General features: G+C 54.5%; 1 protein-coding gene across 3 annotated transcripts in view; it reads left to right on the forward strand.

Moving 5' to 3' along the window:
* Positions 1 to 15,236, forward strand: part of KIF25 (kinesin family member 25) — a 45,161-nt gene that overhangs the window by 15,838 nt on the left and 14,087 nt on the right. For 2 of the 3 annotated variants that reach the window (XM_081795794.1, XM_081795795.1), the window contains exons 4-8: positions 496 to 634; positions 1,586 to 1,689; positions 3,403 to 3,491; positions 5,329 to 5,365; positions 13,420 to 13,487. In XM_081795794.1, the coding sequence (XP_081651920.1) occupies positions 496 to 634; positions 1,586 to 1,689; positions 3,403 to 3,491; positions 5,329 to 5,365; positions 13,420 to 13,487 (437 nt within the window). The remainder of the gene's footprint in view (positions 1 to 495; positions 635 to 1,585; positions 1,690 to 3,402; positions 3,492 to 5,328; positions 5,366 to 13,419; positions 13,488 to 15,236) is intronic. The other variant, XM_081795796.1, reaches the window with a different exon arrangement.

The raw sequence follows: 15,236 nt of genomic DNA on the forward strand, positions 1-15,236 counted from the left end.
GACGTCTGCACCTTCCTTCTCTGGGCCAAACAGCCTTCCCGTCGCATCAGAAGGGAAGAGCCCCTGACGTGGGGGATGCTGTTTATCAGTTGCATTGTCCTCAGACTTCTCTGAAGGCTCTCGCACCTGCACCCGGACGGACGTGTGTCCCCTAAGCACGGGGTCACCACGGCGCTCAACATGGGCCCAGGACAATGTGGCTCCAAGCAGGCGGTCTGGATAATACATCAGAGCCCTGCAGCTGTGTGTGAAGGGCGACGTGGCACCGGGGCCCGGCCATCCTCACAAGCAAGTACCCAGCGGACAAAACCTGTCCTTCATCTAGCTTTTGAGAACTTGAGCTTTAAGTAGATTTAGTTCATAATAAATCGGCACGTGACTGTCTTCGCCAGGCAGCTGTGTTCTTATTTTATAGCCACTTGGGAAATTATTATATATAACGCTATGTGATTAATAATATTCACTACCTCAGTGCTGTATATTTTTGCTCTATAGGCACTGAAGCAAGACGTAAAGGCACTGCATGCCTCTTTTCTGGAAGTTTTCAGGAATTTCTGGGACCACCTGCAGACAGGTCTTTCTGAAGTGGCCGAGGGGGTCCAGAGGGCACAGCTCCAACACCAGGCTCTGCTGTGTAAGCCATGGCCCCACCTGCCGGGGGTTCAAGTTTCCCTCTCCTTTGACTACGCGCCTGCCTGGGCACAGGGGCAAGAGTCAACACCCAGGCGGTCGTTGGCGTGCGTGGGGGCTGCGGTCCTTGGCCGCGCTCCCTCCTCAGGGAGTCCCCGTTTCCTCTGGTGACCCGAAGAGGCTTTCTGGACCTCGATGCCGTGCCTGAGCTGGCACCTTGTCCCTGCTGCACGTCCTGTGCCGGAGGCTCCTAGAGTGTGTGTGAGGCTCCGTTCGATCCGCTCAGCCCTTTCCTCACATCTGGGAAGCCCACAGCGCTCGGCCGCTATCGGGTCAGGACGGGATGTGCTCAAACTACCCAACAGGCAGCTCATGGAGGGAGGTGCTTTGGCCCCGTGGCACTGTGTGAATTAAGGCGTACTAGGTTTCTGTTAGGCTGACAGATATTTTAGTTTATTAGAGAGAGAGGGAGAGAGAGAGCGAGTGAGCAAGCAAGGGAGGGGCAGAGAGAGTGAGACACAGAATCCCAAGCAGGCTCTAAGCTCCAACCCGTCAGCACAGAGGCCGACTCCGGGGCTCGAACTCACAAACTGCGAGATCATGATCTGAGCCAAAACCAAGAACGGGTGCCCAACTGACTTAGCCCCCCAAGGTGCCCCCAGATATTTTAGTTCAAATCACTGAGTACCTAAGGGTCTCGTGCCTCTTCGGTGCATTCGGTTCAGGGCCTCTCCTGAAGGGTCTCAGGTGAGGTGACTCAGCCCACACAGGTGGTCCTACATGTCACGCGCTCCAGCAAAGGGGACAGTGCTGTTATTTTATGGAAAATAGTGTCTCTCGGCTTTGAAAACGTGAGGTGTTTTATGGAAAACCGGAAGGGAGAAGAGGGAGACAGGATGTAGCGCAGGCCGCCCTCCCGGAAACCTGCGGACACGCGGGTAAACCACTGTTGCAGCTTGGCGGTCCAAGGCGGGACATCTGGAGCGATGCCTGCAGGAAGCGGACTCGAGGTACCAGCTAGAGAAGCAGAGGAGGAAGGTGCTTCACAACCGTTTGGTGGTGAGTGCGGTCCGGGTTCCCAGAAGGGTGGCGGCACAGGGGACCTGGGCAGGGACCCCAGTGAAAGGCCGGGGGTGGGAGGGGCACCGGGGCATGTTGGGGGTGGGCGCAGAGGTCCGCACGGGGGACTCCAGGCACACAGGGGGGACACTGGGACACATGGGGGGGCGGAGGTCCACACAGGGGGGACACTGGGACACATGGGGGGGTGGAGGGCAACACGGGGGGGCACCGGGGCACATGGGGGGGCGGAGGTCCACACGGGGGGGGCACCGGGGCATGTGGGGGGTGGAGGTCAACACGGGGGAACACCGGGGCACATGGGGGGGTGGAAGTCAACACGGGGGGGGCACCGGGGCACATGGGGGGGTGGAGGGCCGCACGGGGGGGGCACCGGGGCACGTGGGGGGGTGGAAGTCAACACAGGGGGGGCACCGGGGCACATGGGGGGGTGGAGGGCCACACGGGGGGGGCACCGGGGCACGTGGGGGGGGTGGAGGGCCACGCAGGGGGCACCGGACCTAGGATTCTCAGAGCGCTGCCTTCCTCGCGAGCCCCGGCCCCAGCTCTTCCTCCCCCATCCTCAGGGCGCAAAGCATGGCCCCCTCACGTTCGTCCACGGGCTGAGCTCTGCGGCCCACAGAGTGTGCACACTCAGGTGTTCGTTTCTGCACGCCGTGAGGCCAGAGCTGACGGTTTGGTGGGTGAACTTCCGTGAGGTTCGGTGGTGTGGTTGAACCCCGGCCCGGCTCACAGTCCCGTGGACCAGCAGCCCCAGGACCCGGTGGTTCCTGGGAAGATTCTCTCCCGTCCCCGGGCTCCCTCCACGGCCAGACCCGCCTGGGAGTAATTCTCCCTGTGCCTGAGCCACTCCTTGGGCCGAGCTCTACACTGTGACACCGGGGTGCATGCACGCTTCCTGCCGACCCGCACTTTCTAAGCATCTTGGTGCCTTTTGGTCCCCGGTCTGGACAGCAGTGTCGCCCTGCTGCAGAGAAAAAGGGAGAGGTGCGCGAGGGCCCTGGGAGTGAGTGGAGAAGGATAGCTTCTGGAGGACACGGTGGCGGACTTCGAGTTTCTGACGCTGTCGTGTGGAGGAAGGATAGACATCTTCGTTATGGTCCCGTCGCTGTGAAAGGACCAGCGGGCAAAGGACGCGCGCACAGTGCCAGAGAGCGGGGTGCAGCGTGGAGCCAGGGGCACCCGGACGTGGTAGACCCGCGCCGTCGGGGGGGTCTGGGCACAGCCTGGCCGAGGCGAGCCGGGCCGTGCGGACGTGCTCCCTTCTTCCACGCGGGGGCACGTGGAGCGGTTGTCCCACATCGTTGCCCTTTGTCTCTGAAGTACCACATCGTGCCACGATTTGGGTGAACACTTGGCGGGGTCTGGAAAAGTACCAGATCTCAGAAACTTCTCCCAAAATGCCTCAGAAATTTGGCGCGGGTCCCCATCGAGAGGTGGTTTCTGGACACTCGTCACCACACGATGATGGTTTGCCAAGTGAACACGCTTCAGTGTGGATGTTTAAAAAGCCTAAAATAACACTGACTGCTCAGTGCCACTCCGTGGGGACTTGATCAGAAGCCAAGGTGTGGGTGGGGAACGCGACGCTCACGTCCCGGGGAAGCGGTCGTCAGGCCGTGTTCTCTGAGGAAATAGACCGTCCGCTCAGCCTTGCCCCTGAGCTCACAGGGACAAACTCTATTGTCGTAGGAGCTGAAAGGGAATATCAGGGTTCACTGCCGGATCCGCCCTTTGTTGCCTTTTGATGAGGAACCCGAGGATCCAGCTTCACAGAACAGGTAATTTGCTTTCGCATCGTGTGTGTGTGTGTGTGTGTGTGTGTGTGTGTGTGTGTGTGTGTTTTAAGGAACACAATAGAAAATGCAGCGATCGCCCACGCCTCCCATCTTCCTACCCTTGGCCCCAAAGCAGGATGTGTCTGTCCCTGGGGTGGGGGGTGGGTGGGGAGCTGCCTTGCTCATCATGATGCAGCGGGACCACCGACGCGGCCAGCCTTCTTTCGGTGCCCGGCAGGGCCAGGCTCTCGCTAGTCCTCTCTCTGTATGGGGAGCACCCTCCCGTATTTACCCTAGAGGCCCCTCAGGGGCGCAGAAACATAACTAGTACTGACTCAGCTTGTGTTTGTGACCTACGCTTTTTTTTTCTTTTTTTTTTAATTTTTTAAATGTTTGTTTATTTTTGAGAGAGAGAGAGACAGAGTGTGAGTGGGGAAGGGGCAGAGAGAGAGGGAGACACAGAATCCGAAGCAGGCTCCGGGCTCTGAGCCATCAGCACAGAGCCCAAGGCGGGGCTTGAACCTATGAACTCTGAGACCGTGACCTGAGACAAAGTCGGACGCTCAACCGACTGAACCACCCAGGCGCCCCTTGTGACCTAGAGTTTTGACGGTATTAATGAATAACGGAATTATCTGGAATCATTTTGGTTGGCCGTTTGCTTGAAAACCCTACTAAGTATGACTTTCCCTTCTTCCCACGAGGAAACAACCCTGGTGGGAATTTCTCCCCCTTGTAGCCAGACGGATTCCACATTCTAGGCCCTCCATCGGGCCTCACACTGTCCCCTGCTTGCATTAGGTCAGTCCCATCAGCAGGTCCGCAGCGAACAGGCACTGCCTTCTGCCCTGTGAGGTGGCTCGTGTCAGGGTCCTGCCCTCGTCTGCCCAAGCCTTGCTCTGCTGTAAGGGCCTCACTCGGGCCACACTGATGTTTGCATCATACGGTCTAGCACTTGGCTTGGGAAGGTCGTTAGAAGGCCCTTGGTCAGTCCTGCAGCATGAAATACAATTTGTACCTTTTTCACAGTGGTTGCATATTTTTTTTCTTTTTGTGGGCATAACACGTATGTGCCGTGCTGACTGGTTGCCGCGTGCCGTTTGTCAGAGGTCCAAGGACCTGGAAACACAGCAGCCAGCAGCTCCAGACTGTGGTGTTTTTACGTACGTGTAGCTTTCCCGTTGCTGATGTCGGGCCGCTGCTTAGACACAGAAACGTGTCTGCTGTTGCGGGGAGTTCTGCCGGACGCTGTTGCTCCTGGCTGTCTAGCTTCTCAGAGCTTCCCGAGCGGCTTCCTGACCTTGTGCCTGTGTTCCTACATCATTTACGTTCATTTAGCTTCCGTTTCTGCGACACGTTGCCTTTTGCCAGATTCATGATTGCCTTCAAACGGCCAGGGTCCTCAAGGCGGAGACCTTGGTGTGACGTTGTGTGCACATCAGTCAGCCCCACAGCTGCACTTGCGGGAGGCATCGGGTCGTAGATCTGTCCGTCTCCCCCGCACGACACAAGAAGGGAACGTAGAATGAAAAGCAGAGGCAGAAGAGAAAACGTTGGCGGAGAACGTGGGAAGGACGGAGGAGAGACGAGAATGAGGAGCAGGGAGAAAATCTGAGACGCTGATACAAGAGCAGGGGTGAGGGGCAGAAGTAGGGGTGACGAGACAAACCCAAAGGCAAGGAGAGGACGGGGGCGGGGGGGGGTGGGAAGGACAGGAAGCGACCACAAAAGGAGGGCCCGGCAGAAATGACAGTGGCAGAGAAGAGTTTGGGGATTAGGGAAAGAGAAGGACCCCCCACAGTGATGTGCGTGGTCATTATTGTCATTGTTTTACCCCCAGCTCTGTGCCTGCGGAAGTGGTCCACGCCGTCGATGACGTGAGTCACATCTCCAGCACGCCGCACTTGGAGGAGCTCTCTGTGTGGTGGTTCCCGTGGGCCCCAGAAACGTCCACCCCTGGGCATAAACCAGAGACGGGTGAACACAGGAGAGTTTCCCCCTTTATTCCGTGCCTCCTCAGATAGCAAAGATGGGTTCTGTGTCCGGATTTCCACTGGAGCAAGAAATTAACGCAGGCCGGGTGCGCGTCCCTTGTGCGAAGCCGCGGGCCTCCTCACTGTGGGTGTGTGTGTGTGTCAGGAAAGCCGCTCTGCTCTCGTTGGTTTTCCAGCCCCCAAGTCAGCCAGCGCACGAAAGGACGGAACCTGTGGTCTGAGCATAAGGCAAGAAACGCAAGCGTGGAAACGACGTGGCTCCTCATGAACCGTGTCGTTTTAAAATTATGAAACGGACGTGTCTGCTACCAGCCCACAATTTTGTTTTCTCTTTAGAACCTGCGTGTTTCTTAGCTTTATCGACCCAAAAGGCCTGGAAGCAACAGTGGGAAGCCCAGCACCCAGACCGTGGTTTCCACCTGCTGGGAGTACAGGACGTGCCCGGGACACAGGCTGTGCCGGGCAGTAAAGCGAGTAGGGAAGACGGTGGGGTTGTGTCCACAAATGCAGAAGGGATGCCCACTGATGTAGGGTGAAATAATGGAGCTCAAGACGTGACTGGAGCCAGGTTGAAAAAGTACAGAATTCTACGCAAACCTTCAGTTCACAAGTACTACGAGAGAAAGTTTTTCTTTTCAGAAGATTCTAGCTAGTCAATTCAGAGTAAGTGATAAGAATAGAAGTCACCACTCGAAAGCCCTAATAGGTCTGGGTGACAGTCTTCAGTGGGTGTAGACGGTTAGGGGACAGCAGGATCTTTACCACGGAAGGTTCCAGAACCCAGAGCACTCGAAGTTTCACAGACAGAGAGATGCTCAGACGTGAGGAGGTGGCCATGGGCCATGAGGTCACAGACAGAGAGACGCTGAGATGTGACGAGGTGGCCACAGGCCATGAGGTGCTACAGTCCCACCAGTGAAGAGACTGGGCTGCAAAGTTGAGCCCACATCTAATGGAGTCTGGGGGTCTGCCATTTTGAACAAGAGGAAAGAAATCAGCCAAGTCAGAACGTGAGACACTTCACAGGACAAGTGACCCGATTCCTCTGAGAAATCAGTAATGCCAAGAAGGGCAGAGGAGGCAGAATGGGAGGCGCCCCAGGCTCATAATCACAGTCTCTGAACAAGTCAGCTGTAAACCACATTTTGGGGACAACCAGAGAAATTAGACTACGTGTGGGTTTGTACTAACTGCCTGAAGTGAGATGGTGATGGCATGGGGGCTGTGCTGAAAAACTGAGTCCTCATAAGTGGAATCAGATGCTGTGTTGTCTGGTATTTAAATTAAAATATGCCAGGGGAATGGGAGGTGGGTTGAGCATCTGTATAAAACAAGATGGGCCAAATGCCAAGAGTGCTGGGTGACAGCTCTCAGTATCCTGTTTCCTCCAGTTTTGTGCATGGTTGAGCGTCTCCGTAAATAAACGGGAAGATACGTTGGGCTTACACTTCACTGCCGCTTGTTACGACCATTGCTGCATGAGTCTAGAAAGCGTGTGGAAGGTGAACTCTCAGCTGTATTGATGCCCAGACCCTGGTCCTCTAGACGGCGGTGCCGGGTGGAAGCCGCGAGGGGCTGCTCCCCCCCGCCCCCCGACAAGGTCCGTCGTTGGATTCCGTCTTATGGTGGTCACATGTCATAATCTGCGGTGACTCTTCCTAAAGCCACTTCGGTTCACGGATCGACGGCTTTCTTTTTACACAGCAGCCCAGGAAACCGTTAGAGCGGTATCGAAAACTCTTTCAACAGTCTCTGCAAATAAGCACTTTAAAAAGTCCTTGTTTTGAAGGATTTTTTTTTGTCTGTCACTTGATGCGTTGTCTGTCGCCTTAAACACCAGTACGACTGAGTCAAGCAAAAGGAGACAAATTAAATTCTCATTGTTAGGAATTTGAGTGAAAAGGAGCCCTGATGCATCCTGTTAAATCTCCTTCTACAGGCGGAGACGCGGAGTATCCGTGGTCAAGCACTGGTCCTTTCTGCACCGTGCGTGATCTGCGGGTGTACTGGTTGACCTTCAGTTTTTAGTGGGAGAATGTATTCCGAGCCCAAGACCTGGCCCTCACGTGCTTTATAAAGACCTGTTGTCGTCCCTGCTTTCTATTATAGATGTTCTTTGTCGTGTGTTCACCTCGTGACTGTCCTCTCCGGTTCCTGTCAAATTCCCACTGAATTTTCAAATTCAGAAGTTTGAGGGTTTTGTGTTTCCTTATATTTTATGCATCAAGATAACATTTCTTTTGATTGGGTCATTTTGGATTTTCTTTAAAGGACTGAGTGGAACCCAAGTTGTGTTTTAACTTAATCGAGCTGCTGGTTCCGGAGCTTTGTGTCACTAAATGTGCGGAGAAGGCGAGCGGTCAGTGTAGTGACCTCCGGGCTCTGGGCTCCCACGGGTGCTCCCGAGTCTGAAGAGCGTGAGAGTCTGTGTCACACGTGTGGCACAGTGTTGCGTTGCAGTTTGCGACCTAATCCAACATTGAATCGTTGGCGATTCACACTGTAAATAAAATCAGTCTCGCGGGGAGGAGTCTGGCCACTGTCCCTAGTTCTCGGTGGCTGTCTTCAGGGTTAGTTAGGTGCATTTCCCACTTAACATGCATCTGCTTGTTTGACAATCAGATATGGAAGAAGAGATTTGCAGCTTTATCTGCTTGTCTGTGGCTCCCCCTTATTTTTCACTCTTATCAAGCCATTCAGTTTGACAGTCACAGGTTTGACTTTCCGAATACAGCTAAGGAAGCCTAGGGGTCAAATGATTCTCCTGCAAATATCTGCAGCTGAGGTCAAAAACATTTTCTGAGAGGCGCGTGACAAAGACTGATGGGTTTGACATCCCTAAGACAAAATTGTTAATGATCAATGTTTCATAGGGTCCTTAACTTGTCCCCTAACCGAGACTCACCTGGTCCTCGCCGTAACCGTGATGGTGGCGACATCTGCCAGCAGCTTCGGCTCACGCAGAAGGCAGAGACGTGTGGTCATGCCCCGGATACTCCGGTGTCTGGTCGGATGAGGCACGAAAGTACGCTGAGGGAGACCTCTGCGTCTCGAGCCGGTATTTGGGGATGCTTGCATGAGCTCAAACATAGAACATCCCAACCTGAGCTCTGTATTTTCCCTGCGGACACACCCTTTCTCCCGTCTCCCCATCTTCGCAAGGGAGAGTCATCCATCCGGTGTCTGGTGCCAGAAATGTGGGAGTCCCTGTGGACTCTTGCCTCATGAGTGCCCCTCAGATCCTGTCGGTTCTGCAGGAGGAATCTCCCCTGGGTCTGATTTAGTTCATTCCCATCGCTCTCACACTTGGGGCCACACTCCTGTCCCTGGGCCTTGCCGACCTCACCCTCCCAAATCTCCGACCTGCTCTGTGGCTGGGGAGAGCAGTCCTTGAAGATGCAGTTTGGTCAGATACGTGGGCCTCCTGGCTTGAAGAAGAAACTGGAAAGTCTCAATTCTGACCTCTGTTTGTGCAGAGGAACATACGCGTTGTTCCCAGCTACACTGGCCTTGAACGTGACAAGCCCTTCGCTGCCTGCAGGACTCATGCGCTTTCCTCCTTCCAGAATGCCCTTCCGCTCAGCCTGCCCGGGCATCCCAGTCTGAATGAGACCATCTGTGTCCCCCCCCACCCCCGCATCTATTTACTTCTCTGGGGTTCTTGGTGGAATCGCACATAATTTTCTGCCGCCGATTTGTGAAGTTCATCCGCACCCCCGTGTGTAGGCCTCACCCTCTGTTCACCATGACACTAGATCTGGCATGGCCGTGTCTCCGTGCGCACGAGCGAATGGTACACACGCTTCTAGTTCATTCCACAGCCTGGGGCTTTCTTATCCGTTCTGCCACCAACGAAACAGGATAGGAATCGGAAGACCGGAGTCACAGGCTAACCGTGCACCTCGGCTCTGTCACTCGGCTTCTTGAGGCCTGTGAAATCCGCTCTTTCCTGCGGTGAAATTGTGGGTGTAAGAGGGGCTTTCTAGAACCCAGATTTAGTGTCTCAAATATGAACCAGTTGTGAAGAATTGAAAATCGTTACAACAGCTAGTGTGACTTATACAGACTTTGATCAGAAAAAGATGTTTGCATTTTTAAGGAGTTACAAGGATTTAAGGAAGAAATTCTCTTTCTTTTCCCATCAGCTTACTTCAAGCTCAAGCTCTATATTTTACATTTTCTTCTACTGGTCAGTTATTTCATGGCTTTAAATCGGATTCACAAAGAATTTCTCCCTCATCCCGTCTCCAGCGTGCGCACCATCCCAGGAAAGGACACACCCCTCTGCCGGAAGACCCATTGCCACGGCCGAGTGCCCTCCACTGGACTGTCCTTATTTCACTCGGTGTCTGAAAATGACCCTCTTCTGCGTAACGTCTCTGGAGTAGGTACTACAGAGTTCCTAATATTTTCTCCTTTCGTAGGTAACTAATTTATCCAAATTTTAGAACCGTGGACTTAGCGAATTCTGTGAGGCGCACCAGGGCCGACCCCGTTGCCGGCACATTTTATAGATGGCAGGAAATGGGGCTTCGAGAAGATAAATGAGCACCCAGGGTCACACAACAAGTTGTACCAGAGTCTGAATTAGCAAATAGGGTCTATACTAGGTGTGAAGAAGTCTGTGGCTGCTTCTTACCCAAAGACCTTCAAGAAGTGCGGAGCCGGTGACTGTCTGTGGTCCTGGCGGCCCCTGCGGTGCCGGGTGATGGGCAAGGTGGGGCTGGATGCCACGGCCAGGCGTTGAAGCAGCCAGCAGGCTGGGGCCCACGTCTTGTCCCCTCTCCGCCGAGTGGCCACGGACCAGCACACCAGTACGTGCACTCGCACACACGTGTGCCCTGCGAGTGGACACCCTCCCAGGCTGGGTCCCTGATCTCTGAGGGGATGCCGTGGGAAGACGTCTGGGAGCGTAGGAACACTCGGCCCAGCCTGTGGGTCACTTCTGCGAATCTGTCGCCCAGCCTGGAAACTGGAGCGTGGCAATGATTTACGTGACCCCCTCCTCCCCTCCCCGTCTGAGGTCATCACCAGTTCAAATTTTATCTCGATAGTGTCTTGCATTGAATATTGATGTAGATGCCAATAAAACCTATAAATTATACAATGTTTATAAGTACCTAGAATACTGGTATAACGTCAGGAAGACGACGACCGACTGCGCCGGGCGCCTGCCACATGCCCCCCCGTGGAGCCTTGCAATTCCATGAGGCAGGTGTGCCCATCACAGCGGTGCCCGCAGGTCTGCGTTGACCATCTCGGAGTACCCGGCCGCTCCCCTCCCGGGAGGAAGGATGCCAGAGGGCAAGAGCCTGAAATTTTGGATGAAGGGAAATTATCTTAAAAGGCCACGGGAAATGAATCTTATTTGTGAGGAGAAGGGCGTTGAGTGCTATGAACGAGGAGGCATTTGTTCGGAAAGGAAGGGAAGAACATTTAAGCTGTGTTTGGGAAAATGAGACTTTGCTCTTGGAATCATTTCAGATGTTGCTTAAAATCTAGTGATCACACTGTAGGATGACATTCTAAATAGCCAGGGAAGCTTCTGGACTCATGCTTGTTTTTATGGCTTCTTATGTTCCTTATAGGGTGTCCCTTGAGCTTTTGGGTGAGACGTTGTAAACCTTAGCATTTTCCATTTGTTTTTCTTTATGGTTAAAACGCAGACATTTGAAGACGTCAGTAAAACACTTTGGGGTGTGTGTTTCTGCGCCGTTCATCCTGAGGGGCTAGGGTTACGTCTTGGCACAAAATTAAAGGAATACCACCACGAAAGTATGCCTCAAGTGGGGAGTGAGGGGCCGAGGCTGGTGGTCAGATCCTGGGTCCGGGTGCCAGGTGTGGCTTCTGCTCTGAAGACGGTGTCAGTGCCTTACTGCTCGGTCCTGCGTCTTCCTGCGGAGTTTGGGAGTTAAAAAGATTGAGGAGGGGCGCCTTGGGGGCTCATCCGGTTGAGCGTCTGACTAGCTCAGGTCATGATCTCGCGGTTCATGGGCTCGAGCCCCTCGTCGGGCTCTGTGCTGACAGCTCAGAGCCTGGAGCCGGCTTCAGATTCTGTGTCTCCCTCTCTCTCTGTCCCTCTCTCTCTCTCTCTGTCTGTCTCAAAATAAACATTAAAAAAAATTTTTTTAAGATTTAGGAGCTGCTTCCTTCATGGGGGTATTACTGTTATTATATACTAATATTACTGATATCATAAGGGGACAGACAGCCCCTGCGGCAGCTTCTGGCACACTGTTGGAGCTCAATAAATCCTCAGCGGAGAACTGAACTCTCCGTTAGCGACTCCCCTGAGGATAAGACCTCTTCCTTGAAAGCCGTGTTCAGACATAGCCACCCCCAAACCTTCGGATAGTAACTAGATAAGGTGCCCGGGCAGCGGCGGCCATGTGACGGGACGGGGGGCCCCAGTCACGGACCGCTGCTCCGTCCTGGCCGAAGTCCCCGTGGATGGGTTTCCGGCCCTTCCTGCTCTGACGTATTTTTCCTAATGGTAGCAAACGGCTTCCCACTCTGCCAACCCCCAGCTGGCAGCTTGAGATAAGGCCTTGAATGGTGCGCCCACAGCTTGATGTCCTGTCACTAGCTCCTCACACTTGTCGGTTGAGGTGACTTATCCCCTTCTGGTCTGATGTACATGTTGGAAAGATTTCCAAGGCAGTGACGTAAAGCGTGGACTGGAAGGAAGGCCGCTGGGCTGGAGACGGAGAGACCAGCGCAGGGGGGAAGCCAGGGACCATCTCGTCAGCCCGCGCCCCCCACCCCCCGCCCCAGCAGCAGCAGCAATGGGTGTCGGGAAGGGAAGGCGCATGTGAGATGCTTCCGGTGAAATCCAAGGCCTAACTATCGAGTGTGTTGGCAAGGCCACCGCTGAGTAACTTTTTCAAAGCCCGTCTCACCCACACGCACACCTGTGTGCCTGTAGCATTTCACGTTTGATCACGGGGACGGCGCAGCCTCACCTCGCCGGCCAGGTCAGCACCCGAACCGGCGGCCCTCGCAGATCCAAACGCAACCGCACGCGGCTCCCACAGCCCGGCCCGCGCCGCTGGCGGGAAGTAACAACCACGTGTAGAACAAATGGCATCGAATTCCACAGCTTATGCCCTCAGCGCCTACCCAGGCCGCCTTCTGGACGCGCATTTATTTTTGCAGATACGCGTATATGTGAAGGGACCCGCAGGGAGCCGGGAAGGCACACCCTCCAGTGGCTGTCACGGAAAAATCAAATGTTGGTTGGTTTTCACTTCTTGCTACAGGCCTGGTCATGAATTTGCATTTTGCCTTAGAATTGGAACCCATTCGGAATGTGTATGTTTGTTTCTGCGCTTCAGGAGAAGTCACCGAATGCTGCGTTTCTTGTTGAAGACAGCCTTTGCTCGTGTCCGCGCAAGATGGCATTGAAGGAGACAGCGGGACAAGACCCAAAGTCCACGCGTTTTAAAAGCAAAACTTTTAGCGCCACCAGTTATAATGAAATTATAACATGTCCGAGATGGGACTTCGTCGGTCCTGGGAGAGTCTCACGCCTCACTCGAGAGGTCAAGTGCCCGCAGAGGCCCCCTGGGCCGCTGCACCCCCCCCCCGCCCCCCCACCCCCGTCTGTAGCAGAGAACGAGCTCCTCTGGGCGTTCCTCACGGAGGCGACTTTCCTCTCGTACCAGCGCCCGGCCGGCGTGTCCCCTAGAGGGGAAGGAAATGTTACAGTCTCTGGGGACCATCTGGTCGATGTCTTAGTTACTCAATTGTGCGGTTCAGTAAAATGCATCCGTAGACAATCCGTAAACCGGGCGTGGCTGCGTTCCACCAAAACTTTGTTTACAAAAACTGGCGACAGGCTGGATTGGCCCGCGGGCTGCGGTCTGTCAACCCCTGCTCAGTGTTACCAGTGCAGCACTGGCTGTGTCTTAACTGCCTTGTTTACGCTTTTTTATTAGGAAACAGTCCTGGTGAAATGTGATCGGGCTGCTCACCTGCCGATTAATAACACTTACAGTTTTGAGAGGTAAGTGCTTTGACACAGAAAACAAAGTCACACAAATATAAATCTTGCGTTAGCATTTGGTTAATGAAAGTCACAATTTATCCCATCATTTGCACTAATTGCTAATGAGCAAAGGCAATTGAGTGGAGAAAGCATGTGTTGTCTTTTTTGTTTAAGTGTATTTATTATTTTGAGACAGAGATGGTGAGTGGGGGAGGGGCAGAGAGGGGCGAGAGAGAATCTCAAGGAGGCTCCACGCCGACAGCGGCAAACGGGACGTGGGGCTCAAATTCACGAACCGTGAGATCATGACCTGAGCCGAAGTCAGATGCCTGACTGAGCCCCCCAGGCGCCCCAAGCTTGCCTTTGCGACAAGTAGTGGCGAAGCAGTGGGTGAGCCTGCAAACAGGAAACGAGCCTTGATCTGTGCACCACACTTTTCAGTGTTTGTGTATTTATTTTGAGAGAGAAAGCGTGAGCGCGTGCGAACGGGGGAGGGGCCGAGAGAGAGGGAGGCGCAGAATCGGAAGCAGGTTCCAGGCTCTGAGCTGTCAGCACAGAGCCCGACGCGGGGCTCCAACCCACGAACCGCGAGATCATGACCTGAGTTGACATCGGATGCCCAAACGACTGAGCCACCCACGTGCCCCTGTGGGTCACACCTTTTGCAAAAAAGTAACTGACATGGAATCTAGACCTAAATATAACGCATAAAACCACAAAACTTTCAGAAGATGACTCAGGAGAAAAGTCTTTGTGACCTCGAGTTAAGCAAAGAGTTCCCAGAAATGCCACAAAAAGCGCGATTTATACAAGAAAACGATGTATCGGGCTTTGCCACAGACACCGTCCGCTCTGTGTGTGTGACGTCACCAGGAGAAAGGGCAGGTGAGCCCCAGGCCAGAGCGAACCTTTGGAAATCACAAAGCTTACCAAGCACTTGTACCCAGAAAGGAAGAGAACAGACCACGCCGTAAGCAGGTGGGCAAAGTGTCAGTACAGACGTTGCAGCCGAGAGACGCCGACATCCTCAGTTATGTGGGAGGGCCGGCTGGAAGCCACCGGTCCACGTGGCCCAATGCCGAAACCACGGGCTGGTGGCTGGAGGTGTCAGCGTGGTTGATGCGGACGAAGGTGGCACCGCCCCTTTGGACACGGTGTTCTGTGACACGAAACGTGCTTTCTATGTGACCCGGACCTTCTGGAAGAGACGAAGGCCTGAGGGTGGAGAACAAGCCAGACTCTGCCAGGAGCTGGGAGGCGGGAGGTGTTGCCCACCGAGAGGCCACAAGAGAGGCCACAGGGGAGGCCACGGGGGAGACTCGTGCTGAGAGCTGCTCTCCGTCTCAGTGGTGGCCTTGTGTGCACTCGTCTGTGCCCACGGAGCTGCTGCCTCCGTGGCTGAAGCGCGGAATCCATTTTAAAAATACAGTCAATGTTTCAAGGAGACCTTAGGAGGCAAGTGGGCTAATTCTGACGTGTGGGTCCTGATTCAATCCGTAAACTCTGATGCTTTTTTTAACAAGAAAGCTGAAGTGGCCGTGTGGGCTTCAGACACGACACCACCAGGGAAAGGGGGCCTTCCTCATATAAAGGGGCTGGCTGTCAGCTCCAGCTTCTTGTCCGCAGCCCGGCTGCCTCTCCTCATGCACCTGGAACGTTCCCTCCGATGGGCCTTCAGGGCCACCTGTGTCTCGCCGGGCGTTTCGGGTCCTGTGTTGTCCACGCTCTGAGCAAGAGGAGGGCGAGGAGGGCCACACCACCCCAGCC

Source organism: Panthera onca, chromosome B2 (assembly GCF_046562875.1).
Source record: "Panthera onca isolate mPanOnc1 chromosome B2, mPanOnc1 haplotype 2, whole genome shotgun sequence".
Classification (NCBI taxonomy): domain Eukaryota; kingdom Metazoa; phylum Chordata; class Mammalia; order Carnivora; family Felidae; genus Panthera; species Panthera onca.